The sequence below is a fragment of the Xylona heveae genome (assembly GCF_001619985.1).
Source record: "Xylona heveae TC161 unplaced genomic scaffold L228scaffold_2, whole genome shotgun sequence".
NCBI lineage: Eukaryota > Fungi > Ascomycota > Xylonomycetes > Xylonales > Xylonaceae > Xylona > Xylona heveae.
This window is the reverse complement of record NW_017264194.1, coordinates 2,537,760-2,563,954: the sequence shown is the minus strand read 5'-3', so window position 1 is coordinate 2,563,954 and position 26,195 is coordinate 2,537,760. Positions and strand designations below refer to the sequence as shown.

The window sequence follows — 26,195 nt, the reverse complement described above, 5'->3', positions numbered from 1 at the left end:
CATTGATAGATCTGATAGATAGTAGTGTGGCTTGAAAATCTCCGGAGCTAGAATGTTTCATAGAAACATTGATAATGCACAGGGGTTCTTCCCTAGACTCCTAAAAAGTCCAATATCTTTACTGTTTAGCATCAGCCACGGCGCTCAACCAATGTCGATTGATTCCATAGACTTACACATATTAATGTTATGAACACCTCGGGCCTTGAGGTCAAAGAAATGGAAAAGAATATTATTAGATCCAAACAGTGTATTTTCAAACAGAACACTCTAGTAACTATACACAAGCAGCTATATGACAGTCCAGAACAATGTGCTGTACAAAATGTTCATACCTGAATGTACATTATCCGGTATACCCTATACAGCCTATACAAAATTCCCAGAAGCAAACCAGTCTTAACAGGAATGTAAGACAAAGAGAGGAGCGATGCAATCGAAGAAAAGCTCCAAAATCTATTTTCCATTTCCATCAAGCAGCATCAAACGGAATCAGACAAATACCAAATTTCATTTCTGTCCAAAAATGCATCCGATGAAAGAAACACAAGAAGAAGAATAGTCCCAAACTCCTAATACGCGATGCAATGCGTGAAGCAGGGGGAGAGAGAATGGAGATTGAAGATATCGGTGAAGGACTTCCCTAGGAAGAATGGCAAGAACTGGAGGAGAGCATCTTTAAACAAAAAGCGGCCCAAAGGCAGCTCAAAATAATCACAAAGAACGAGAAAGGAGCAAGTAGGATCTTTCGGATACCCCACGAATCGCTTTACGGCAAAATGAGAGCTAAAATGGCCGTAGCAGCTACGACCGTGGCGATGAAAATCGAACCTTCGAGACGGAAAGCGGCAGAGCGAGCAAGACCGCAGCATGGACCGCTGTAAGTAACATTGTTATGCTTGGCGGCGACCTCAAAGACGGTACCATTATCAACGTTGTAATAGTCGACAAGAAGGAAATTTGGTGCGCGTCCCCATTGAGCTATATTACGACACTTTAGTATTTTGTCCATTCTTGAAAGGTAAAAATATCTTGTTAAGATGGGGAAGCAAAAGACTTACTCTCGCAACTGTTGGCCATCAGACCCAGACTGCCATATCCTGTAACATTGTTGGTTACGTTGAGCAGAACGTTACTAGGGACAAGCATGTTGACGCCGAGAGTGGCAATGTTGATTTCGGTATTGAGATTGTGGTTGGCCATGTACATGCGCTTCTTGGCATCGTCTGGGCTGAGCTTGGGCGGACGCTGCAGGTCGCATGGAAAATCGCGGTCCGTTGGAGAAAAGGGAGTCTCCCACATCTGACTGAATTCATCGAGAATGTAGGGCACTTTTGTCTGGTTTGCCTGGTAGTCCATGAAAACGACAACCCGCTTGCCGGTGAGGATCATGCTTGTAAGGGTTGGCCAGTCGTCAATTCCCATGGGAATTTTGGGCGGCTGGTATGCGAATTTGGCAATGCCAGAATTTTCAAAAGCTGTCGAGAAGTTGCCAACGTCCACATAGTCTCCGTTTCCAAGCAGTATAGTGACGACATCGTACGGATGCGTTAGCACCCATTCATTTACTTTGCGGAGGTATGCTTCGACCGGTCCTGCGTTGAGGATATCGCAATTGGTATGGCAAAAATACATGGTACCATTGACGAGATGTGCTTGGCCTTGCACTTTAATGGAAGGACAATGGGTTAGCAGTGGCCCTTGACATTTTATTTATGTGAAACATACACATTCGGATTCCGTCATCAAGTTGAGTCAGGACGTCCAATGCCTGATTGCTTGCAGCATTTCCAGGTCGGTCGAACATGGAATTATGGGCGGCGACCTGAGTGATGTTGCTATACTTGCGTTCACAAAACTCGGGCCAGCCATTGCAAGGTTGAGTATTGGTGGGTGCTGCTGAAGTCGAAGTGCTCGTGGAATTGCCCGTCATTGTGGCTGTCGCATTGGATGATAATGTGCCATTTAGCACCGCCGTAGTTGTCAGCTTCCCGCCTACCAGGAGCGTTACGGATTGCGATGTGGCTGTGACTACTGTCGACGTGCTCGAATTGCCTGACCCGGTCAATGTCCCAAAAGTTGAAGTACCGGTCGAGGTCGAGGTGCTGGTGGGAACAGTGACGGTGGTTGCGTAAGAGATGTAGCTGACGCCTGAGCCCGTTGGGAGTCCATCTGGGCCAATATTTGTCGGAGAGTTCGTTCCCGTAATTGTCAAGGTCTCTATCGAGCGAGAGCCTGTTCTGGAGGCCGAGGAATGCTGAGAGGTCGTGCTATCATCGTCGGCGGCTACTTTGACCACTGCTGATGAAGCAAGAAGCGCAAGGAACCCAAGGCGAGCGAGCGAAAGCATGGCGTTTGGTAACGGACGACAGGATTAAAATTTCCAGGCTCTTGAACCTGACTGACAGGGTTCGGCTGGGATCTAGGAACAACAAGACGGAATAACAGACTGACAATACAACTGGGATCTCAAGCTGTAGAGATGCAATGGCACCTCAGCTACAATCACTCTTCAGCTATGCACAAGAAGCCAGATGAGCAGCACAGCGGTATGAACAGGAGGGAAAAGAGCCTATGCAGGCTCGACAAAGCCGATGATGTTCAGTCCAGTAGGTAGTCAGATCAACGACATCAACACGGGAAGACGGAGGAGTGGAGAGGATGATGGAGAAGATGTGGGACGATGTAAGGCACTATTCCACATGCACAAGAATTATGAGAATCTAATATGTACACTAATCCTAATTTCAAGTGGGAATTGGGGGGGGAAAGAGATGGGGGGACAACTAAACACCGTCAGACTAAAGAAATAGCGTCCCATTCTGGGCTTTTAGAGAGAAAGAGAAAAAAATAGACTCAAAGTCGGAGCATGACGTCGGCAAGTAGACAGTTTTACAGCACTACCTCTGTACAGTGATACAATCCGGAATTGCTGAAAACGGCAGCGGCTAAGAGATCCGAGAAGCGATCAAATACCCTAGCCGGTCACATAAATCATCGAGAGTCAAATATTGTCCATTGGGGAAGGTGGGAAAAAGGGCGCAGGAAACAACTCACAACCCGTGGGTGCAAAAGGGAACAGACAGACAGGTAAGATGATCAGTTCTCCTGGAGCTTACTAGACGAAGCCGCTTGGCCGACGCCGGTCGATCATGGCTGACGGGTTACCCACAGGCCCAGTTCACCCCTCGTCCCCTTTTGGGCCTTTCTCCTTAACCATACTAGCCAACTACCTTATAACTACGGAGTAAGCCTTGGCCATTTAGGCGTCCCACTTATACCAAATATTGTATCTCGTCTCTTTCCACGGGTCCACTTCACCAGCAGGAATGGAACCCTAATAACCAGATCATTTCAGAAGAAATTCAACAGCTTGATCGTGTACGTCGATCACAGAATCACCGCTTGGACATTTTTCAAACGCTTTCAAAGAGAACCCTTGATCGACGTGAAACTTGTATAGAATGGGTGGCACGCGCAAGCACGTTGAGATCTGCCCCAGCGATCTGCATGCTCTTCAAATAGTACATTACGTTGACTGGGATAAATTCAAATCCATGTGAGCGAGGAAGGGAATGACACAATTTCCCCAAGCACACTGGAAGACTATCAGAAAACAATTCGATCATTTGCTGGTCGCTAATGAAGCATTGGATTACCTTTTCTAGGTGATTTTACGGAGTAGTTTTCACTCATATACGAAGTGCATCAGCCACCCAGCCTTTACTGACAGGGATCGAATGCTTTCCCGAAGCAATCCGCCGAATCTTTAATGTGGGCACGATTCTTCTGCGCCTCCCGCCCGTGCCTGCCGTCTGTCGGTATTTCCGAGCGTCGGCCCATTCGGCTTGTTCATCCTTGACTCGCTCGGCTCCCCATATGCATGAGGTATACGCGCGTCCCAGCAGTCAAATCACGAACAAAAAGCTGATTGGCCCTTTTGTGAGATGGCTTTAGCACTGGCCAAGCTGGGAAGTTGACAAACACACCACATCTTTTAACTAATCATCTCATTACCTCATCACGCAGTAATGTACGTTGAATGGCAAGCAACCGGGCAGCCACAAACATGGGAGTCTCATCCGTTGTGTATCCGATATCTACTACGTATTATTTCTCTAAGACCCAATAACTACAGGAATATGTGATTTAACCTTTTTAGCCTCATCTTCTGGAGATTTCAGCTCTGAGACACTGTAACGAAACTTTCCGAGTGACATGTGGTTCTGATACTTAATACTCCACGTTTTTATAATACTGGTTTTTCATTCAGCAATATCCAAAAAGCGCCAAGTCAACGCGGCTCAAGAATTAGTTTTCTAGAACCTGATTGCAAGAAGATCTGCAAACTCTTCATTCAAACAGAGTCAACAGGTCATTTCTCGTTACGAAACAATATTTTTCATACAAGAACGCCAAGAGTTTTATCAGATCGATTAGCAAAGAGGAACGGGTTGAGGATCCACACAGGGTACCATCTTTAAAGGATTAGCAAACCGACTACTTATCCCTGATGAGCCCAGAGCATGAGTTGCGTCTTCTGGATTTTGAGATTGAATTACTTGTTTCTGGATCAACGAATATGGTGACCAACTGACTTTTCTGTGTTGCAGCAGGAGAACGAATAGCTCCAAGCAAGGCCCCATCTTTTCGTCAACAATTGCGCTCCTCATCATGGTATACAGATGTTCCGTCAAGCAGAATTAGAAATCATCGGTCGTACTTCCCACCCTTTATATTCAAGTTCAATGATATATCTAGTCAGCACATGTCGTGCTTCTACTACAGCCCCTTTGCAAGGCGGAGTTGGGTTCACTGAAAGCGTCGTAACCCTGCCAGTTTATCATTAACCCCTTTAAGATAAGCGAAGAGAGTTAGGTATGATCTAGTGGGCTAGAGCCATGCTTGGACGCTGAATTGTGCGAAAGTTTTCTGCTCTGGCGCGCTCGTTAGTTATGAGTCCAAGGGGAAAGGGGATACAGTCAGGACAGTATACCTACACACAAATACCCGTTCGGGCTCCTTGGGATTAAAGGGGAGGGGGTACAGGAATTGTAGTTCCACCTTTCTCCGTTCCCCGTCACCTCCGTCCTCCCCAAACTTATCGTGAGGATCTTCCGGCAACCAACCTTGGAAAGCCAGAAGATCACCTAAACCTTATACGTCACCAACTACGGAGGTATACTCCAGCCAAATCCCCCATACATCCTAAACACCATACATATTCTCGCTGTCCCACTTTACACGAGCAAATACGCCAGTACCCCAGTATTGTACTGTGATACCGACGTCTGCATTGTCCAGATAGATTATTCTGTGCAAGGAAGAAATTCCCCGTCGGCGATACGACAGAGTCGAGAATCCCCTCAAAGCGTGGTAGGCCGAGTGCCTGCCCACTGCCGGCCCGCAGTCATGACCATACTGCCCAAATTCAACTCTGTACGCCGACAGCAGCGGAACAAAGGTTGGGGTTCTTCCAAAACAAATACAGCGACAAACTCCAATGGCAACGGCGGCAATCCACAGAGCTCCGCGTCCAAGGAATCCTCCAGTGACACCGACAGGACACTCACCTATGACTCTCCCGACGGCAGTCGGACCAAGGCACAAGTCAAACGAGCGACACGAACACGACTAATCTTCTGCCTTCTCTCTTCTTTGCTCTTCCTCATCTCCTTTGTCTTTCTCATCCTCGTGTGTATCGGCAATGTGTCAATCAAGCCTGTGCTCAAGGACACATATTTCCTCAAGCTGGACCTCAGCAACATAATTCCGCAAAGTGTGCCCAATGCGGTACTTATCAACAGTATTGCCCGAACGTTGGGCCTGCACGACTTTTACCAAGCTGGATTATGGAACTTTTGCGAAGGATACAATGACGAGGGTGTCACGTCGTGTTCGGACCCAGAGTCTCTGTACTGGTTCAATCCCGTAGACATTCTTTTGAATGAGTTATTATCTGGCGCAACAAGTATGGTTTTTGCCTCATCTCTTACCCATTTTCTCTTCTCAAAACAATCGCTAACAATTGATATAGTTGCCCTACCCGCCAACATCCAAACAGCATTGAACCTCGCGAAAACTGCCTCGCACGTCATGTTCGGCTTCTTCATCTCTGGTACGGTGCTTTGCTTCCTGAGCATTTTCCTGGCTCCCTTCTCTGTGTTCTCGCGATGGGCCGCCCTGGGCATTGGTCTCTTCACTTTTATCGCCGCCCTCCTTACGACTGTCGCGACGGTCATTGCCACCGTCATGTTCAAGGTGTTTCAGAACGTCTTCATGTCCGCCACGGATATCAATATCATTGCCACGCTAGGCCCACGTATGTTTGCTTTTATGTGGATCGCCACCGGCACTGCAGTCATCGCCTGGCTCTTCCAGGCCGGCATGTGCTGCTGCTGCGCCAGTAGACGGGACGTGCGCACCGGCCGCAAACGAGGCAGTCGCAAGGCTTACCTCGGTGGTAATGGTGCTACTACAGATCCTGGCGCCGGCGCCGGCGCCGCTGCTGCTGCTGCTGGAGACGAGGAAAAGCAGCAGGAGAATGGACCCCGCAAGCGCCAAAGACCCGGGCTCGGGTCAAAGAAGGAGTAGAAATACAACCGGTCATCAGCTCACCGCGTTGAGAGTTGACTTTTGCTTCCGATGTGCTCTATGAAAGACACTTCTCTGATGAAGTATAAAGATAGATTCCTTACCTCTTACGCTTTTTCTTTTCCCCTTCAATCTTTGTTACTCTCATTCTCTTGCCGCCTCCTCCTGTTGCCCTCCCTTTTCTTGAAAATACTCCTTTCTTTCTCTTCGCTTCAGGGCGAATCAAGTACGGGACATTTTTTCGACCTCGGTACATATGTTTTAAAGAAGGGAAATCAAAGTACATACCTTGTGGTTTCTGGAATATAATCTGCTCTTCCGATTCACTTTCCGTTTTCTTTTTCTTTTCCTTTCCTCCCGTTTCTTCTCTTCTCTCCTCTTCACTTCTCTTCTATTCTCGTCACATATCTAGTCATGTATATCTTATACTACTGTCCTTATATTGCCTGGCGTTCTTCCCGGTCCTGGATGGTAGATGACGTTCTTGCCTGTAGACACTTTCATTTTTTGGGTGCGTGGGAACGAATATGGACAAACCAATCAAAATTTACTTTCCCATTTTACAGTCTTCTCATGTCCCACAATTTTCCCACTTTACAGTCTGCACATTTTAGACACACTCTTCCCAATTTACATAAAGTTAGTCATGTCATAGCTCTGCCATTCTGAATAGCTACTGTGATAGTCTGCCAACCACTCCTATAAAATAAAAAATCTCATCCATCAGCTAACGTGCTGATGGATGACATGCACTACGTTAGGCATGACGACGAGAAAAAGACAAAAAGACAAAACAACCAACAACCAACAGACAACAGCCAACAAGTAACAAACAATTCCGACATGGTTTCCACTCGGTACTCGATAAACGCCCTCGGGTCCCGTCCAGTTTCTTTGAATCCGCATGCGCCAAGTCCGGTATCCATGCTTACGCGCCCCATGTCCAAATCAATTATTTTCTCTCTCCTCTCTCGTTCCCTTCCCCCCACTCCACCGTTTTTGGAAGAGGGAAAAGGAATGATTAAAATCAAAATAAAAAGGTGTGTGTGGAAAGGAAAAGGAAAAGCAAAAAAGGGGGGGAAGGAAAAAAAAAAGGTAAAGGAAAAGAAGACCGGGAATCACAAGCTCCAGATCAACGACCAACGACGACAGGAGCCAAGTAAATCCGTTTCCCTGCATTTCCTCTCTCCCCTCTCCCCCCCAACCCCACCCCGGGCCCAAAAAAAAATACAAAAGGGGCGGGAGGGATGGTAAAAAAAATAACGCTCTCTAGAAAGTGAAAGAGGGAGTGAAAGATCTGGCGAGGGACGTGACAAGAAGGGCGGAGATTAAAGTAACAACGACGACAAAAGGTAGAATAGGAAAAGTCGTCAAATCATCGTGACAGGCGCCCGAATGATAGGAACTCTTAATCCGAATCGCAAAGATCAATGGCATCTTCTTTTGTTCCTCCTTTTGTATCCGCCGTCGCGGCGTTCTGGTCGTCGTCATCATCGTCACCATCACCGTCACCTTCGTCCTCCTCATCTTCATCCTCGTCATAGACTTCCTCTTCATCCTCTTCATCTTCCTCATCCTCTTCGTCCTCTTCTAGCTCGTCGCTCATGTCGCCTCGGCCATCTTCGTCAAAAAGGCCATTAGTACCTTCATCCGCTTCTTCGTCGTCATCAAAATGCTCGAGCTCATCGAGTTCTGCCTCATCCTCGATTTCTTCATCTGGGTGATCTCCATGTTCTTCGTCGTTCTCCTCCTCCTCCTCCTCCTCATCGTTATTATCGTCTCCGTTTTCATCGACTTCAGCATCACGTTCGCCTTGGGGCTGACCATCGCCGTCGCCTTCGTATTGGTATGAGAGTTTGTACGGCTCGAGCTCCGTGTCTTCATCATCCATGTCTTCGTCGGACACGTCGGACTCGCTTGATAGATCCTCGGACAGTGAAGAGGGTTCATCGCGGGATTGTGGCTGAAATTGGGTGCCCTGGAACTGGTGAGACTGATGTTCATTGTATATGATCCGTGGTGCTCCAAGGCGTGAATTGAACATATTGTTTTGAACGGAAGAATGCTGCAAGAGACTGTGACTTACGTTGACCTCGTTGATTGAGTTGTATTGGTGCTGTTGTGCGGGTTCAGAAGGAGCAGGTGGCTCAACGCTTTCAGTTTCGCTGGGTTGTGAATGCGATTGATAATGAGGAGGTACAGATTCGCCGTGCTGAGGAGTTTCTTGCAACCCGCCGAGTTCAACTGATCGCATTTGGTCCCCATTACGTTCGTGGTAGTGTGTGTACGGTACATTGTGATCGCCATAATCATTCTCATGCATACCATTGGCCTTTTGTGTCTTTTGGGGAGAGGAAGCTACCATATCATTGTCCTCCTGGGCGCCTTGGAGATGCGGGTCAATATTCTGGGACGTATGAGTGGACTGGCTATAAGAGAAGATTAGCACTTGAATGGCGTGGGTCTCCGAGAGGAAGAGATGTAAAATTGACATACCTGAGGGTTGCCAGCATTTCTTCGCGAACATGCGCCTCGACCTCTGATCGTACTTGCTGCTCTATAACAGGCCGTAACTCTCTGTACAGCCGCTCTTGGATTGAGGAGGCCAAAGTCTGGCGGAGCTCGGCGCGAACTTCTTCTGCTACAGCTGGATACAGTTGCTCTCGTAATTCCTGGTATACGTTCGGCTTGAACTGATTCACCAAAGCCCCGTAGACGGAAGCGCTCATTTCATTTGCTAGTTCTTGCTTGACTTCTTCTTTTAGTTCGCTCCGCAATGACTCGTGTACTTCATCACGTAGTTCCGTTCGAAGTTCTCCTAGCACTTTCCCTTCCATCTCCTCTCTAAGCTCTACTCGCAGTGACTGGACAGCTTCGTCAAGCGCTTGACGCTCCAGGACTGATCGTTGTTCCTGTTCAATCTCCATGCGCACTTGATCGCGCACTGCTTTCGAACGCCGCAGCACTTGATCGCCAGTGTCCACTTTCTGAATTTTGCTTGTTTCGGCGCTGAGCGCTTCAGTCGCGCCCTTGATTCGATCCTCGAGCCCACGAAGCTTAGAGGGAAATGCTTTGATACGGTCGTTGTTGTTCTGAACCGATGCGCGGGAGCTGTTTGTTGAATCAAAAAGGCTTGACCTTTCTATTCGAGAACTTGGTCTTTCATCGCGCTTCAAATATTTGAAAAATGTGTCCCGCCAGCCTTGCGAATCTCTGCGCCTCTTGGAATTGGTAGACAAAGGAACGTTTTCGGAATCAAGAGAGACGCTAGAATTGCGGCTCTCCTGTTCGTGATTATCCGAGTATGTCAGAATGGGCTCTAAGGCCTTTGGCTGCGAGGGTGAAAGGTGATTGAGTGGAAGACGACGCGGTTTCTTTCGGCGCAAAAGGTTACTGATCATTGATGCGAATGGAAGCGTTGCTGTCGTTTCGGGATCTTGTGAAACGGTTGATGGAATGTGCTCAACTGCATCCAGCCAGTCGTCCAGCTGTTCAATGCTTCTGAAAGCAATTGCTCCCTTGGTGCGCGTATAGAATATTGAGTAGGCCATAGCTAATTGTGTCTGACGGTTCCTTTCATGTTCTGACGCCGCTTTGAGATTCGCAGAAGGCGGCCCTCGTAGCCATCCTGAAGGTTGTCTTTGCGCTATTGGAGCCTTCTCTAGCTGCGCCAGCTCATCGCTGTATAGTACGGCAGGCGACGACATCTTGAGCGGAAGCTAGAAACCGTGAGGGACGATTGTTTTCGCTGGGGAGCAAGAATATGCGAGAGCACGAAAGCAAAGAAGCTGCGGGAGCTCGCACAGCGGGTGAGGCAATTGGTCTTATAAAAGCCGCATACTTGGAAGCCAAAACAACGTAAAGAGAAAAGTAAGAGACGAGTGCACGTTGTGAGTTTGTTTGGAAACAGAAATGGTGAACAGAATGCGCCAGGGACTTCCCACCTTGCGGAAGTAGCAGTTTTCCGAAAAGGGAAGGGACGGTGGGATGAACGGCCGATACGGCAATCGCAGATTCTTAGTCAGCCAACCACCAATTGCCTATGCCAGAGCCAAACAGCCAAAAGGCACCGAACAGCGGGTGTAAATCTTATAACAGAATCCCACTCCGCAAGGAAAAGCCAAATCCAGACCCGCTCCGTACGCAGAAGCTGCGCAATTGGCCTCTGCGACGACAATATTGACGCCGCGATCTCCATAGCTTGACTGTTTTCCCCGGGAACTCGCTGTGCGAGTTACAAAGTCTACACGAAAATGGATATTCGAGTACTACGTTCCTCAGACATTCCGCATGTCCAAACGGCCAATATCACCAATCTCCCCGAAAACTACTTCTGCAAATACTACCTCTATCATGCACTCTCATGGCCGCAGCTCTCCTATGTTGCTGTAGACGTCTCCCGGCCGCCGAAGACCCCTTATGACCCGCCCCGGATAGTTGGCTACGTGTTGGCGAAGATGGAGGAGGAACCCGCTGACGGAGTGCCCCACGGACATATTACTAGCTTGAGTGTTATGCGGACGCACAGACGGCTAGGATTAGCGGAGAAACTTATGAGACAGAGCCGTATGTTTTAATTCCTCTTCATTTCCTTCTCCGGGTTCCTATGGTTCTCACGAGTTGGCGAATGGATGTGTTATTTGATATCTCATACTGATCTTGTTATCTTTCAGAACGGGCAATGGTTGAGACATTCGGCGCGCGTTATGTTTCCCTCCATGTCCGTGTGTCCAATGTCGCCGCACTGCGGTTGTACCGCGACACCCTTGGCTTCGAGGTCGAGAAAGTCGAGTCTAAATATTATGCGGATGGCGAGGATGCGTACAGCATGAAGATGGACTTGGCGTTCCTTCGAGAGAAGGCACCGGAATCTGATGATGACGGCGAGGCTCAGGACGAGGGCGACGAAGTTGGCTCGGCTGGAAAACAGGGTGACGGTGAGAGCGAGAAGAAGAAAGAGAAGATGATGAAGGTCAAGGTTGGCCGCAGCTTAGGTGTCGGTGATCTAGTGGAGAAGAACGAGAGTACAACGAAAGCATCATAAGAAGCGGGCTGGGTCCGCTTTTGCCGCGGGTTAGAATTGTCCTTGCCGCAGCCTTCAAAAAAATCCTTTCCATCATAATGCATAAAAAGCGGATTTACTCATCAACACTATATCCTTGACTGACATATAATATGCGAGTAGCCGTGATGCCACAGACCTTCATCATGAATCTACACTGTCATTCGGTAATATCTTACAGGTGTCTTATCTGCGCCAAACACGTAGAGGTAGAAAGAAAACAAGATGAAAGGGTTAAGCGAGACATGAGCCTCAGTATGATTAAATAGTCTAGTCGAAACCAAAAGTAAAGAGTGTAATATACAGAATATCGTGAGCGGCTGGATCTTGGTTGAGGGACAGCCAATTCCGGACAAAAACTATCATACATTCAATACCCCAGCCAAGATCGTATACAGTACAACCCAGAGGTAGTGGGGAAGAAACAAAATAGAAAGCCGTTCTTTTTTGAATACTCGTTACCGGAGTGAAAGTCTTTCGGCTACAGTTTAGGTATATAATCTGAAGAGAGAGTGAAGGGGAAAGCGCTGGCAAGCCACTCTTCCGGTCGATCAAAGTCCAGAATCGCAAACTCGAAAGAACGGGTGCTACGGTTTCCAAAAGCGGCCACTAAGATTTGGAGCCAGCGTTTCTGCTGCTCCGCTTTTTCACGTCGCGAGAAGGGCTCAGGAAGGTGACGTGCCTTTCATCGGCATTACCTCTTGGAACCCGATCTCGAAGATTGCTCGTTCGACGCGGCGGCATGGCCTTGGATCCAGTAGCTAGTTCGGGGTCCGTAGCGGTCGTCTCACTTCCACAGGCTCCGTCCTCTTGGTCAAGTACGTCGAGAAAGCCGTCCTCGTCATCTGCTTCCGCAGAACTCGGACTCTCAGATTCGCTGTGAGCCTCGTATTCCCCGTCATCACTGACAAGACTAGGAGCATGATTGGACTCGACAGTATGCGGACTCACATTCATAGGCGGCGGCCCATCGAACATGATCATGCTCTCATGCTCGCCATTTTTGATAACATGAGAGGAAGACTCGGCAGGATTGGCGCTGTCACGAAGATTGAGAGGAGCGGCATACGTTTGGCGCGGAGAGATGCAGCTGAGAGACTCTGGTTTACGAGTGGGCTTGTCGGGGCCTTTGTGACTAGCGGGGCGACCATATGTTGCTGGTGACATGCCAGCTCTGGCGGGAACACGGGTTCCATTTGGTACGGAAGAGTCGTCATCCTCATCACAAACTCCATCAAAACCTCCGTAGAATTGTCTGCGTTGAGACTTGTTCGGAGTTCGTTCATTCGAAGGAGGTTCGTTTTCTTCCTCATCGCTCATAGTATACACGTTAAAATCAACCTGTGTTTTGGCTTGACCAACCATCTCGCCGAGATCGCCACCAAAGCCCTTCTGTTGCATAAGCGCCGAGAGATGTGGAGTTTGAGGGGAAGGCACAAACGGCGAATCTGAATTTGAACGGTTTGGCGTAGGCGTATGAGCATAGCGTTTCTTTTGGGTTTTCGCTGGCGTGGTCGAAGAATCGCCTGCTTGTGTGCTGCCATTCGCTCTCTCATCGGCAGCCTTCACAGCGGTGCGGTTCAGTCCGTTACGTCCTGAAACTCGTGATAATGCCTGAGCTTCCTTGGCTGACAATTTCGTTGCTGGCGCTGTCTTTATCAAGGGGTGCACTAAGCTTCCACCTCCGCCTTTCGAAGGCTCGGATCCTCCAACAATAACGCCAGCGTCATCAATGTCTACGACCTGCCCACAGGCAACAGCTGCCGCATCGTGACTCTCAAAACCTCGATGATGGGCAATTCGGCAGTGATTGATGAACCCTTGGGCACTGGAAAAGTCGGCTCGCTCGCAGTCTAAGCAAACAAGTTTAACATGCTTTCCATCAGAAGCACGTTTCACCACTAGCGGTCCAGCCTTCTCACGAGGTTGAACAGTAGCATTAGACAAAGCCTGGAGCTTCGCCCCAGCAGAACCACGTTGAGATCGAGAAGACTTTCCACCCACATTGCCCTCGTTGAAACTGCCACGGGTAATTCGGCTGTCCAGAGCGGTTTGACTTGGAAGAGTGGAGCCAGGGAATGGGAATTCATTGGTATAGTCGCCAAATGCAGGATCCGGTATAAGCCATTTTGCGTAATGTCTAGTGTATGGCCCGTCGGCGACGCCCCAGGGTGGCGGATACTGCGGAGTTAGGTCGTAAGGCGACGGCGTAAGGGCAGGTCCGACACCGTCGCTAACAGCTTTCGCATTCGTGTTGGTGGAAAAGGTTGGGTACGGTATTATTCGGCATCTTCGCAGTTGCTCAAGGGCGACCTGACACTTTGCGAGTTCTTGGTCGATCAATCGAAGTTCGTTATGTTTGAGAAGAATTTCTAGGCTGAACTCCGCTTCTATAGCTTGCTGCAACTGCGTCACAGAAAGAGGGTCTTGGAGGACCTCAGTCAGCTCAGTATTAGGCATGGTCATTCTCAAGCTTGACAAACCTTTTGTCACTAACGGTTCAGAGCCAAAATGACCCTTCTCTCCTGGCTCGGATGATGCCAGACCGTTCGGTTCACCTCCATTTTCACGCTTCACACCATTTGTCCTCCGCGGACAATTGTCGCATCGTTGACTTGTCGCTGAATCGAGATCTGACGCTTGACGCCTCTTTGTCGGACTTTGCAGCAACTGAGCCTTTTGCGTTTCTGGGCTCTCCGACCTCTTTCGCTTGAACTTCTTCAGGACCGGTATCTCCACCACAGGTTTGCGCTGAGCTGTTGGTATCGAAACTGGCTCTACAACCGGGTCCACTTTATCGCCCCCGGAGATCCAAGGAAGTCGGAACATGGAAGGCGGCGGGAACGGGGCCGCCAGCTTGACTCGCCAATGCCACAATGGTGACGTCTTTAATACTCGAGAAAGATGTGTAGGATTATTTCAACGCGCCAGTATCGTCGCGCAATCTTGTCAAAGCAAGTTGTTCGAGTCGCAAACGTAGCGGACAAGTTTGGAAGAATCGGGTATTAAAGGGGCAAAAAAATCTATAATTGTAAAGTCGGTGAAAGAGCGTAGTGAATTGAAGAGGGCCGTAACAAGCGACGTAAATGCGAGCGCAAATGAATTCGATCAGGCCGTAAATCGTGAAATTAACGGTGAGGACCAAGCCAAGGCGACAGACGCGCGAAGACGAAGGCGATGTCGTGATCACGTCGCTAAAGCGCGCTTTATTGGCTCGAGGTGGTAGTAGCTTCGGAATCCGTAGAACTTCGCTGCAGCAAAGTCAGGAAATATTGGTCGCGTGGCGACGGTGAGAGTGGTCTGCCAGTGCGGGTTGGTGGTCGCGTCAAAAGAGAGCAGCGACCGGAGAGAGGTTTGAGGCAAAAGTCAGAAGCTTTCGGCAGGAAAGGGAAGATGGTAGAATGTGGAAGTCACTGAGCAAGGCGAGTGATGTGTAAGGCGCATTGGGAAGGCGACTTCGGATTTAGGCGACAGCGAGACAAAGACGCAATAGTTGCAACGGGGGGGGGAATGGGCGGCAGAGAGATTATTCGCGTACAACTTCAATAATCCGGTTAGTGAGTTTAGTTCCGCTCGGAACAGTTTTTAGTTGGGTTGGTGGTTTGGGGAAGGAGCGTTTGTTGCAAGGATCCTGCAAAGGGGGGAGACGGTACCAACGTACCTGTGTCACTCTTCTCTCCATTTCTGTCTTTCTCTGCCAAGTATCGTTCTGTATTAGGATTAGGCTCGACTGGTTCGCTCTTCCCTTAGTGAGCGGGATGCAGCCGCCTTTTTTCAGACAACCTTGCATGAGAATCTGCACAGCGACTTGAAACAGTTATCAAGTAACGTACGATGCATCTACTACGTAGGTAGTAAGCTTCAAAACAAGTATGACTAAGAAAATCGAGGTCGCTTATATTCTTTTCATATGCTTCTCGAGCCCATAACACCAGGAGACTTGGTACAATCCAAGTACATGTCGACCATGCGCTGGCAGTGGTTAGTGATGTGTCAAGACCCCTAAAGTACCGCCCGCGGTACATTATGAGAATCGTGGCTGCCGATCGAGGTTGTGCATGTGCTTTGAATACGCGTACTCTTCTACCACACCCATCAGCGATGACGTGCCTCTAATAACTCCTCCCATGCTGCCGTCAATAAGGGGAATAGGAAAAAAAAAATGGTAACAACGAGTCAAGATAGGACTGGTAGGCGGGCATACAAACTATCAAATGAATTGCTTGGGATCAATGGTATTGCTACCTACGAGACAACAAATTGAAGGCATCAACAATGTCGGCCGAGACAGCGATATCTATTTGCTAGATTCTTGTCCACAGAAAGGGACTGTTTGGGGTCTCAGGTGCTCAGCTGAGCAAGTCTCAACTGGAGGGGCTTTGAGCAAGAGCCTTCTGTTCGGCCTCCTTAATGTTACTTCCATAAAGTTGCTAAACTTCGTAGAGTTTTCTCTGCTCCGTTGAACTGTAAACTGTAGCATTTAGAATAAGAGAAGCCTGACACTGAAGTGTTCAAGGTGTAGACCTCTAGCAATGGGCTAACGTGGTTGACTGGAGCGCGACCCCACGATGTGGTCCGTGCTTGACCGGAGCGCACCGTTGCTATAAGCGGTAACGGCGTATAAATTGAGGGTGATATTTTATCAGGCTTGGCAGCGTGAGAACAATTTATGAATAGTATCCACAACCTCATCAGTCACACGATATCGGGAAAAAATATACATTCAGAAGTTGATTCGCAGGCATCTGAGATTGAGATTGAATTTAATATCAATAGCATTATCTTTTCTGGCCTACCACGTTCTGTGTATCCATTACGCCAGAAAATTTCTGCCAAGAGCCTCGATGATAAATTGACAGCTCCAGTGCTTTAATCGCACTTACAAATCATAAGATGTCTCACAAAAAGAAAAGTAAGCCTGGTTCTGTGCGCCGAAGGGTCATGGCAGCAGAAAGAGCACAGGAAAGGCCGCAGAATCCACCAGCTGTACCGCACTCAGCAACAAATCCTACAATTCAGAGTAGCCTGCCTGGTCAAGAACAGACAGACAGTCCACGCCCGGCAAAGCGCGCCAGAATCGATACTGGAGAACCCTTTGAGAATCCCGGAAAAGTCACCCAGTCGCCTTCAAGGGATGTATCTGCCGTTCCACCCAGGTCAGGTGACCAGAAACCGGCACCTGCATCCTCCTTCTCCTCCTCCTCCTCTCTCCCAGCATGCATAGAGGGTTTCGAATCTTCCTATGATGTCACAGCAATCAATATCATCTCCGCATCGTCTATCCAAGAGAACGTCTTAAAGGTGATCAAAGTTTTGGATATCGACTTGACTGAGGCGAAGCCTAAGACCAAAGCCCCACTGGTGATCCTTACTGGTCAGGGAGCGGTTACCGGAAAATTGATTTCGATTGTCGAGATCGCCAAACGCAATGCCAAGAACAAGGGAGTTAGAGTCTTTCAATATTCCAGTCTAGGATCAATATCGAAAGAGGAGATGCTGCAAAAGAAGCAACAACAAACGCGGCAAGGGCAGAAAAATGAAGAAGTAGATCGAACGGCCAGGGAGGGCGAAGAAGTTGAATCAACTCAGACTATAGAATCCCAGGAGGGGTTTGCATTGGCTTTGCCCAGCAACGGAGGGCAGAAAAAGGCGCGGCAAATACCAGTGCTGACCATATATCTTTCGAATTCAACTATCAAGCATTTGAAGGAAAAATACGGGTAAGGCATCCCCTCGAATCCTTGCCGTTCCCACTCTATCGTGGCTAATTATTCTTCAGGGAGCAACCACGTCTCTGCTGAAACTTGACATATTCCTTTCATCCTAAGCAGAACATGCATTTGGTATGCTTCAATATTCGCATCACCTAGTTTGGTCTAGGAACTACTAGTTGCATTAAATTCTTCCATTACAGAAAGCAACTGGTTTTCTGATACGCTGAGTGCCAGTACAAGAACGGCTCAAAAGATTCGGCAGAAAATGCGTAAAATAATGTACATTTATGATATCAAGATAATAGCCAACAGAGCAAGCAATTTATACACCTAAAATGATACACCTAAAATGATCGCTCGGTAAATCCTTGGAGGTATAAATGGCCTTTCTCCATGTCCACCCATTCTCTCCAATAATGTTGAATGGTCGTCGATCAACCCGTGGGAACAATTAATTCTTCTCGACTCTTGTTATTCTCAGAACGAAGTTGACCACAACCGCAGCCAGCAGGGCGATAGCCAAAATCGTCGGACCGAACCGATCGTCGAAACCACCCTGGCCCCGCATTCGAATACTCTTTGCTCGCCAGTGGTATGTGATGAGAGCGTAGATCATGGCCGCCATGGCGACGATTGTGAATAGACCGGCGCTGATACGGCCAACGCTATCGCCGAAGTTGAGAAGGCCGACGGCGAGACCGCCGAGAATGACCGTGAAGTTGAGCCATGATAAGAAGGTACGCTCATTTGCGAAGAAGACCTTAGGTTCGACACGAGTTGGAAGGGCAATGCGCTTGCCTAAATGATGTTAATTGATTGGTACTACATCCTGCAATGTCCTTCGCCGCCTCGTACAAAGGTACGGAACAGGGTCGAGAAGAATACTTACCGGGTGCGGTCTGGAGTAACGGCTGAGTAGACATAGCGAAGCTCTGTACAACCGCAATTGAAGTAGGGAGGTCGTCAGATGAAACGTATAACAAAGCGAGGAATGTAGAAAAATTGCTTGAAGTTTCGTATTCTTGGTCGTAAAAATCTCGACCATGTGCGCGGGGCCAAAAGCCTTTTGTTTCGTTATAGTTGGGTGAAGCTCCCTGCAAGCCCCCGGTGAGCCTTGCCGAATGTGGACTTGAGGCAGCACCACTTCTTGTGAAAATCAGAACGTGATAGGATTGATTGGCTGAGAAGTGTTGCTGATGAGGATCTCACTTGATCTGATACGATATGATATGATGGATAAGTATGGCTTTTCATTAAGGCATACTGTGCAGATATATACGGCCGGCCTGTTTATGCCAATTAAACCCAACATGCCAACAGTATCTCGGGAAACACGACGAAACAGACCCTGGATGTTGAATATACTGCCTCTGGGCGGTGAGTTAGTTCACTCAATCTCTCCCTCATCTCTCTCTGTGCACTAATTATCCTCTTTATAGACTATATATAATTTTTGGACTTCTCAATGGCTTCCACCATGATCCCAGTAAGTAAACTGAACATTCCACGTTGAAGCTCTCCGCCTGGCTAACCACCGTGATTGCTAGCCCGTGTCGCATGCGCGTCTCCGCGAAATTGCTACTGAGGTGAATAAGATTATAAGAGGGAACCGGGGCTGAAATTTAGTGCTGACTGAGCTACAGGCGTGTAACAGCACGCTAGGCAGCGCCCACGAATATGAGCACTCCAAGACGGAGTCATGGAACACAAATATCATTGTACGCAATTCCCAGAGCTCCATTGCGCCCCAAATCTACTTGTCTGACATTCCCAGAACACGATTCTTCGGTCCCTCATTGCCGAGTCCTCGTCAGGCTCCCAGTCGCCCTCGTACAAGTACGCTGTCAACAGCACCATCATTCAGCATCTTTCCTCTTCCCGCAAGCAGCCCACTGGGGCTTCTACTTCTACCTCAACTCAAGTGGGAGCCAACGAAGCTTCCGCACGCGATGACACCCATCCTGTAGCTGGCGGAGTGGGCGATGAGCGCCCATCGGTATCCTCATCGGCTAATGCTCCCTCTGTCGGCCGTCGGGGCATGCACTCCGCTACTGGCGCGTATTGGAACAATGAAAAGGATGGCATGTGGAGCTTTAAATATGAGACAGGTGAAGAGAAGGGCATGGATGTCGTCATCAGCGTGATCTGGATCTATATCGGGTAAATGTTGAAAGTATGCCGTTTGCTTGTCTTTCTGCAATTTGTAATCATATGGGATCTTCAATCTTGATTGTATGAAGTTGTTTATTTAATTTGTGCGCAATTTGTTGTTTCAGAAGACTCATTGTGCAGCATTGCCATGTTTGACATCCGGAGTGTTGTGCGCGCTACATCCAATATGGTGCCTTTTTCGTTTTCTGCCAGAGCAGCATTCACTCGATTGAATGTTACTAACTAGGCTGGCTCAACGTACAGCCTCGGCCATAGGCTTCGGTTATGGAAAGATTCTGGGTCTGCGATTGTTTGTTTTCACTTGCTTGTCTGACTGAAGCAGGCTTCAACCATTCTCTCATTCCAAACCTCACCCTTCTCCATCAGCCGACATCTCTTTCTCCCCTCATCTGCTGGATTCTAATTGCCAGCTAAATTCTCTGTCAGGTTTATCCTCATTATAGCATTTCGAGCATTGCAGTTTTGCAAAAACTGAAGTGTCAACTTCTCACACTAGCTACTGCAGTTGAAGTTGAACACGCGTGGTCCACATCCTCTCCCACCCCCACTTCTCTCGACCGACAATACTTGATCACGAAGTAACGCAGCTCATGGTGCTTCAACCAAGAATACTTATCTTAAAGAACATTCAAGTGAGTAATTCGTTAATAAAACTTTTTCCAATATTTCTTCATGACTGACAGCTTTAGAATCTGACGTTCTCTGCTTCACTTGTCAACAGTCTCACTTGCAATAATGGTGACTCGCAATGAACGTCGTCGCAGAGCCCGAGCCCGTGCTGCTAGAGCTCAGGCTGCCGAAGCCCAAGAAAGTATCGGAACCACCCAAGCCCAGGACCAGGTTGCCACCCCCGCTACTGAAGCCGGATTGTCCAGCGTTCAGTCTGATTCTGAGCTTGAGGCACCCAAAGGAGAGATGACGAACTCCACTGCTGAGAAGAGCCAGCCGGAATCTCCCTCCTCGGGGGATCGTGCTCAGCTCATTGGTCATCGCCAGGGCGAGGGATCTACCGAAGCTATTGGTCTTGACGTGGTGGAGCAAATTCGCCGCAGGCAGCCGGAGTATTTCCTCAGAGTTCGGGTGAAGAAGCTCTATGAAAATCTTCCTGTTCGCTATCACGCCCACGTCGAACGCATGATCCGCGCCCATCTCCGTTGGGAGCGTGCCATTTTGTACGGTGTCCGTAGATTTATCAAGGACTCTGGGCTGCGGTTTTCTCGGATTGGCGCAGAAGTTGCAGAGCTCGAAAGGCTGGACGGAAGTATCCAGCGTCACAAATTTGCTTGGTTCATTTTTACGAACTGTGATGACTATAAGCAAATCATGGAATCCATCGAAGAGCAGGAGCGTAAAAAGAACGAGTTGAATTCGTCAGCCATCGAAGCGGATGCTGAAGCTGTGGCGGGAGTCCAGGTTACGATGGAATTCTTCCCTGTCAACTTTCATCAAATGGACGATGTTCTGAATGGATTTCTTGATGATGTTGAAATGCACAGCCAGCAGTTCAACATTGACATGGACGTTGGCCAGAGGGTTGTTGAACTTGATGAAGACGAGGAAAGCAGTGACGGTCCAGTTACTGTACCAGATGAGCTTCAGAGTGACAACTGATAGCTCTGCAATGCTTCATTGGCATTCTGTCATGTTTAGATCCTAGTCAATTCTTTCTGTTTGTTCGACATTCATGTGTTTGACAATGACACTATCAATTCTAGAGCTTCACGGTGACAGTTTGTTTGGCTCGCATAGCCGTCCAACTTGTCCTTAGTTTTAACTAACTTGAATTCAAATTCATTATCTGCGTAAACACTTCCTCTATGCCCAGAATGTGTAATATGCAGCATTCTCTGAACTGCCTTCTTAAACATGCAGAACATTAAGCATATCAAGATCAATTCGAAATTTTATTCTAGATACCTTAGTTGCCATATTTCCCTCTGTCATAATGCAATGACAACATTCTGTCTTCACCTTCAAGAGTGGAAGAACCTGTCGCCGTGAAACGCCGAAACGAAAAAAGTGCGTAGGGCTTCCAATAACCATGTCGATTTCTGAATTCGTCATTGCTCTGAGGATATACTACGTACATTTCTTATTTTGAAGCTGAAATGCACAATTATCATCTTTGACACTCAATTCCAAGCGGTAGGTGAGCTCTCTGTGGAGTTGGAAATGTCGTCACAATACCCACTACCGCCGGGCCCGCCCGGGGAATCATCTCTCTGGGATCCCCGATCCCCGACATGCCGATTTAGGCAAAGTACTCACAGTAGTGGTTTGATGGACCATGTGAGATGCTTGACGACGCGGCCTCAGCCACAATTCTTGTTAGATGCCAGGCAGCCATATTTCTTCAATTGCACCATCGATTGCATGTTTGAACCATCTGAATTCTTTGCGATATATATATTCTTCCAATTCCCTCTGGTTCATGTATTCAGCTGATGGTTTTTTCAACGTCCCTAGGAAGAGAATGATCCTGCCCTAAATGTTTTATCTGCTGCGTTTGAGATATAAAAATTGACCTAATTCTTACTGAACTTTGCTACTCATATTATTTCCCCGCATCTACCTCATCATTTCAAGGCTTTCAATTTTCCTCAGGTTAAGAGTGCAGCAGTGGATTTCGTCATTGGCTTTTATCCCTTTAGTCTCTATTCCTGCTTGTCAGCCCTATCACTTCCGTTTGCATTATAATCAACGCTTTCCCATTTAAATTGCTTTCGTATTGTCTGCACAATGGGACGGAAGCCAGATGTTGATGGAGAACGGTCAGATACTGATACCGAGGTGCAAATCCCCATGGATGCTCCTCCAGCATATACTCCGACCGCGAGTGTGAGCCCTCCGCCACTCTCTTCCAATGATTCGGCAAGGGCGGTGGATGAACGGTCTCGTGAGCATTTCCATATTGACAATTCGGATCACGGCAATTATAATCATCAATCTCGGCCACCGGCTCCATCACACGATTATGACAACCACCAGCAATCTTTCAACGACTACGACGCTCCTGGTCCTGTTTCCGCTCCTGGATATCCTGGATACTCCAGAGAAAAGGGGCCTGCGCCTAGCTATTCCTCTCAGTCTGCTGTGGCAGACTCGAAATTCATCCGACATCCATCCAATTCTCAAACTCAAACACCGGAGGTGCGGGCCTATTATGCTCCCTCCCCCATTTACCCTCCCCAAGGCGCATCTCGTCCTCTACAACCGGAATCAGTACAACAGGGACACCTACTGAGACCTTCTCCGTCCGGGCGACGCCATTCTGACTCCTCTGTCTCCTCGCTGTCCTCCTTCTCCTCGTGGTCCTCGTCATCGTCTGATTCTGATTCCGACTCTGACTCTGACTCCTCAACAACCGCAAGACAGCGCAAGGAATCGCGAGATGCATACCGCGCTCTGCAAGCAGACTTGTACAGACAAAAGTCAATTCTGGAAAACACATTCCATCTAGGTAAGGCCGAGCGCAAAGCGCAATACAAGGCACTCAAAGCGGCGCATAAAGCAGCTCGAAAAGATAGAAAAGCTGAGGTCAAAGAACGACGTAAGGGCCGCAAGGAGATGAAAAGGGAGAATAAGAAGGCATATCAACATGCGAAGAGGGAGGATAAGCGTGCCAAAAAGGCGGAAAGGAGGGAGGAAAAGAGAGCGAGGAAAGAGGTGAGAAGGGGAGACGACAGATGGCTGAGGGATCAGAAGCGTGAAGAGGAACGCAGCAGGAGAAGGCTGATGAGAGAGATGGAGAGAACAGGAGGCTTTGGTGACGTGGCAACCATGGCCAATACGGCGAAGATGGGGAGAGCGGGAAGTAGCGTAAACCCGGAGGTGATTCCGCATCAGGGACCACCCCGTGGGGAGGCATCTGAGTTTGGGTCGTTGCGGACTGGGCTTCCCCATGGTTATTCCTTTCCCTCTGGTGGCCGTGGCGTTGGTGGCGGTTATGGACATGATCGAGATGCAACACCGTGGATGCCATCCTCGGGAGGAGTGCTTGGAGGAAGCCACAATGTCAGTGGTACCATGGGATGGAGCGGACAACAACCACAATCACAACAGCAGCAGGAAACTGGAGTGATTCGGGGGGAAGCGGAGAAGTGAAGAGGGTCCAACGTGAAACCTAGAATCCTGTTCAGTGGCGATACGTACGTGACCCTCCTTCCATTTCGCTTCCATTTTCCTCATGTTCATCTTGATCTGTGTACTACAGTGACCTCTAATTATTTTTCTTGCCTTGTTTACGCTGGGGATAACTAATTTCAATACGCTGGTTTTTCTTTTTTTCTTTTATTATTTCTTCCTTTCTGTTCACTAATATTAATACTTTTTCTGGCTCTATGCAAAACAAGGCATCTGACTCTGCAGCATAAAGAGCAGTTTTAGTTGAGGGATGTCTCCTAATCTAAGATGGACTCCAAGTTACCATACAACGGTATAAGAAGCAAGAACCACACATTTCTCGCCACAGATGGTCACTGCACTCTACACGCCGCGGACATACAACCATATCCGGACAATGATCCAATGAGAACGGAAGGCAAGGCAGAGAGCAAACGAGCCAAACAGCGTAAAATGACTGAGTCCTTTACGCATAAGCCACCCCCAACCTCATCTCTCCCTAAGCGGAGCGGTTTGCTCAACTTGGAATTTGCGGGTCCGTGGCGCAACACAGTACTTTGGATACTTACAATTCCCCACACTTCTTTTCCGCTGGGAAACGAATAAGGCAGTAACCATAGACACAAAAAATACAAAAAGTCGGGAATTATAACCTGTATCGCCTCCCAGTATGGCTCGGAATATCCCGACTTCTTTCCTCCAGATGAAGCCTTGTGGGGCGTGAGACTTTCTGACGTTCCCTTGTCGGGATATGTGACGCTGTACGTGATTTGGGAGGAAAACTCTTTTTCCTTTCTGGCTAAGTCTACAATGAATTCTGATGATTACGGAGAAATGAGGAAGTTGGCTTGAAATGAAGTCTTGCTGTTGTAATTACAGTGACCTGGAAAGGAATAGCTTCTATAGGGGTTCTAGACCTTTTCTGTTTTCTATCTCTCAGCCTCCCTTGTATAGCAGCAGGCATCCATGAACGATTTGGGATGGAGGTGCGGAAGAGAAGGGAGACGCACACCCTCAGACGCGCACAGTCAGAGGAAAGCGGTGGGAGAGATGCAGGTAGGAAGGATGAGATGAGATGGCGATGGGCCAAAAGGATGGATGGACCAACAAGACAGCAAAAACGACTACAAGTTGTACTACGGAACGGCTGCGGTTGCCAAGTCGATCTCCCGCCGCATCATCATGTTGCCCGGAACGCGAGTCATGTCTTTTCGGTATAGTGGTACGGCTCTGAGTACGAAAAAGATATATTCCGTGGTAGACTTGGGCTCGTCACGCCTTGCCTTGGCTTTTCCCTACGGAGACGCATCCTTATCGAACGAGGAGTGGAGAGACTAAAGTGGATAGGTAGGAAATGGTTGCACAAATTAATATACACACGCGAGGTGTCTTCAAAGGGTTCAAAGGCAGCCAAGGCAGCGCTATATGGAACAAAGAAGCATTGTCCTTATCAAAGGCTGATGTGAACAATGAGGATAAAGGCGCTAAAAACACAGTGGCACTTGGTAGTACCGTTACCGTAGAACGGTCCATGACACTGGTCGATGGCGGTCGATCGGGATGGTTCATCAAAGAGAGTAGAAGCCCGATGACCGGAGCGCCGGAGAGGCACGTTGCCCAAAAGGCAGAAGAGAGAAACTCTGAAAGGTTACTACGTAGTAGACTTGACACGAGGAGAGTAAGCTCCGGCACTTGCCAGCGGGTCTGGCGGAAGGCACGGATTCCTTAACTGTGGTAAAGCGCATCACTTAACCCCAGAGGGCTCAATTGTCGGACCGAAGAGAAAAAGCTGGACAAGAGTTGTGGTTAAGTTAACAGTTTTTTACTGGGGGATTGGGCTCCGTAGGGTGGGGGCTAAGAGCCTCGGTAGGGCACACAGCGAACCACGGTTGACTCTGGCAATTGCGTGGCCACACCCCATTCTTCTCTTCCGTCTCTTGGACGAAGTGGAGAATTTCCACTTTGGGCACCTTCGCCTTTGGATCGAACGCCTCGTACCGCCCGTTCTCCCTTCTTGCTACCCGTCGAGCACCACCACTTCATTGTGAAGCAACGGCAGAACAATATTGAGCCCAAAGCGAAACGAGCAAAGGTGAACAATCAGGAAAGAGAACAAAAGCCGAAGATGTGCCTTTGGGCCAGGCCCAATTGTTATCTAGCCTCCTTTCCCATTCTTTGACTGGACAAGTGCGCCAGCACTACAGGGCACTGGCTCTTGATCCTCATTCCAGTTCTGCCTCGTTAGCACGTTTCCATGTCCCTAGCAACACGTGCGACTGACTTTTTGGACAAGCACACCCTCTCTTCTCTAGCAAAGTCTTCTGCCAAAGTCAGATTGAAATGTTACGGAGGATTTTCCCGGAATGCCGCTGTCTATCGCACGACGCGGAATCAGAAACTGGGCTGAACATGACGGAATCCGATTCATTTTCCGAACCTTTTCAGCTTCTTGCCTGTGATACCGGTTGTCTGGACTTTACCCAACAGATTTTGCCACGGCAACCGCCTTTGCATTTCTACGTGGTTCTAGG

The 26,195-nt window shown here is 48.4% G+C and overlaps 11 protein-coding genes across 11 annotated transcripts; 7 read left to right on the top strand and 4 right to left on the bottom strand.

The window, feature by feature from the left end:
* Nucleotides 1–654: 654 nt before the first annotated feature.
* Nucleotides 655–2,500, bottom strand: L228DRAFT_80658 (PLC-like phosphodiesterase). The gene is made up of 4 exons (XM_018336873.1): nt 2,455–2,500; nt 1,729–2,397; nt 1,062–1,667; nt 655–981 (listed from the first exon to the last, which is right to left on the bottom strand). The coding sequence occupies exons 2-4, from the start codon at nt 2,348–2,350 to the stop codon at nt 770–772; spliced, it is 1,440 nt and encodes a 479-aa protein (XP_018191199.1). The 5' UTR covers nt 2,351–2,397; nt 2,455–2,500; the 3' UTR covers nt 655–769.
* A 2,912-nt stretch (nt 2,501–5,412) lies between these two features.
* On the top strand, nt 5,413–6,594 carry L228DRAFT_236718 (hypothetical protein; the record flags this gene model as incomplete). Its single annotated transcript, XM_018330858.1, has 2 exons — nt 5,413–5,971; nt 6,038–6,594. The coding sequence occupies 2 exons, from the start codon at nt 5,413–5,415 to the stop codon at nt 6,592–6,594; spliced, it is 1,116 nt and encodes a 371-aa protein (XP_018191198.1).
* Nucleotides 6,595–8,002: 1,408 nt separating this feature from the next.
* L228DRAFT_266102 (hypothetical protein) lies at nt 8,003–10,301 on the bottom strand (the record flags this gene model as incomplete). The annotated part of the gene is made up of 2 exons (XM_018334811.1): nt 8,003–9,023; nt 9,091–10,301. The coding sequence occupies 2 exons, from the start codon at nt 10,299–10,301 to the stop codon at nt 8,003–8,005; spliced, it is 2,232 nt and encodes a 743-aa protein (XP_018191197.1).
* Nucleotides 10,302–10,648: 347 nt separating this feature from the next.
* L228DRAFT_244526 (N-acetyltransferase complex ARD1 subunit) lies at nt 10,649–11,784 on the top strand. Its single transcript, XM_018331946.1, has 2 exons — nt 10,649–11,160; nt 11,268–11,784. The coding sequence occupies exons 1-2, from the start codon at nt 10,848–10,850 to the stop codon at nt 11,636–11,638; spliced, it is 684 nt and encodes a 227-aa protein (XP_018191196.1). The 5' UTR covers nt 10,649–10,847; the 3' UTR covers nt 11,639–11,784.
* Nucleotides 11,785–12,265: 481 nt separating this feature from the next.
* L228DRAFT_236715 (hypothetical protein) lies at nt 12,266–14,485 on the bottom strand (the record flags this gene model as incomplete). Its single annotated transcript, XM_018330857.1, has 2 exons — nt 12,266–14,082; nt 14,140–14,485. 2 exons carry the CDS (start codon nt 14,483–14,485, stop codon nt 12,266–12,268), a joined length of 2,163 nt encoding a protein of 720 aa, XP_018191195.1.
* A 1,853-nt stretch (nt 14,486–16,338) lies between these two features.
* On the top strand, nt 16,339–17,772 carry L228DRAFT_259034 (hypothetical protein). Its single transcript, XM_018334124.1, has 2 exons — nt 16,339–17,376; nt 17,436–17,772. Exons 1-2 carry the CDS (start codon nt 16,550–16,552, stop codon nt 17,455–17,457), a joined length of 849 nt encoding a protein of 282 aa, XP_018191194.1. The 5' UTR covers nt 16,339–16,549; the 3' UTR covers nt 17,458–17,772.
* L228DRAFT_244523 (putative vacuolar transporter chaperon Vtc1) lies at nt 17,443–18,393 on the bottom strand. The gene is made up of 2 exons (XM_018331945.1): nt 18,260–18,393; nt 17,443–18,168 (listed from the first exon to the last, which is right to left on the bottom strand). The coding sequence occupies exons 1-2, from the start codon at nt 18,291–18,293 to the stop codon at nt 17,822–17,824; spliced, it is 381 nt and encodes a 126-aa protein (XP_018191193.1). The 5' UTR covers nt 18,294–18,393; the 3' UTR covers nt 17,443–17,821.
* Nucleotides 18,394–18,688: 295 nt separating this feature from the next.
* Nucleotides 18,689–19,651, top strand: L228DRAFT_280863 (hypothetical protein). Its single transcript, XM_018335836.1, has 5 exons — nt 18,689–18,747; nt 18,810–18,856; nt 18,918–18,956; nt 19,014–19,088; nt 19,145–19,651. The coding sequence occupies exons 2-5, from the start codon at nt 18,836–18,838 to the stop codon at nt 19,532–19,534; spliced, it is 525 nt and encodes a 174-aa protein (XP_018191192.1). The 5' UTR covers nt 18,689–18,747; nt 18,810–18,835; the 3' UTR covers nt 19,535–19,651.
* Nucleotides 19,652–19,909: 258 nt separating this feature from the next.
* L228DRAFT_259031 (hypothetical protein) lies at nt 19,910–21,153 on the top strand (the record flags this gene model as incomplete). The annotated part of the gene is made up of 2 exons (XM_018334123.1): nt 19,910–20,174; nt 20,232–21,153. Exon 2 carries the CDS (start codon nt 20,278–20,280, stop codon nt 21,151–21,153), a length of 876 nt encoding a protein of 291 aa, XP_018191191.1. The 5' UTR covers nt 19,910–20,174; nt 20,232–20,277.
* Nucleotides 21,154–21,888: 735 nt separating this feature from the next.
* Nucleotides 21,889–24,042, top strand: L228DRAFT_244521 (hypothetical protein). The gene has a single exon (XM_018331944.1). The coding sequence runs from the start codon at nt 22,282–22,284 to the stop codon at nt 23,644–23,646; it is 1,365 nt and encodes a 454-aa protein (XP_018191190.1). The 5' UTR covers nt 21,889–22,281; the 3' UTR covers nt 23,647–24,042.
* Nucleotides 23,569–25,002, top strand: L228DRAFT_259029 (hypothetical protein; the record flags this gene model as incomplete). The annotated part of the gene is made up of 5 exons (XM_018334122.1): nt 23,569–23,690; nt 23,923–24,216; nt 24,334–24,425; nt 24,605–24,720; nt 24,758–25,002. Exons 2-5 carry the CDS (start codon nt 23,953–23,955, stop codon nt 25,000–25,002), a joined length of 717 nt encoding a protein of 238 aa, XP_018191189.1. The 5' UTR covers nt 23,569–23,690; nt 23,923–23,952.
* Nucleotides 25,003–26,195: the final 1,193 nt, after the last annotated feature.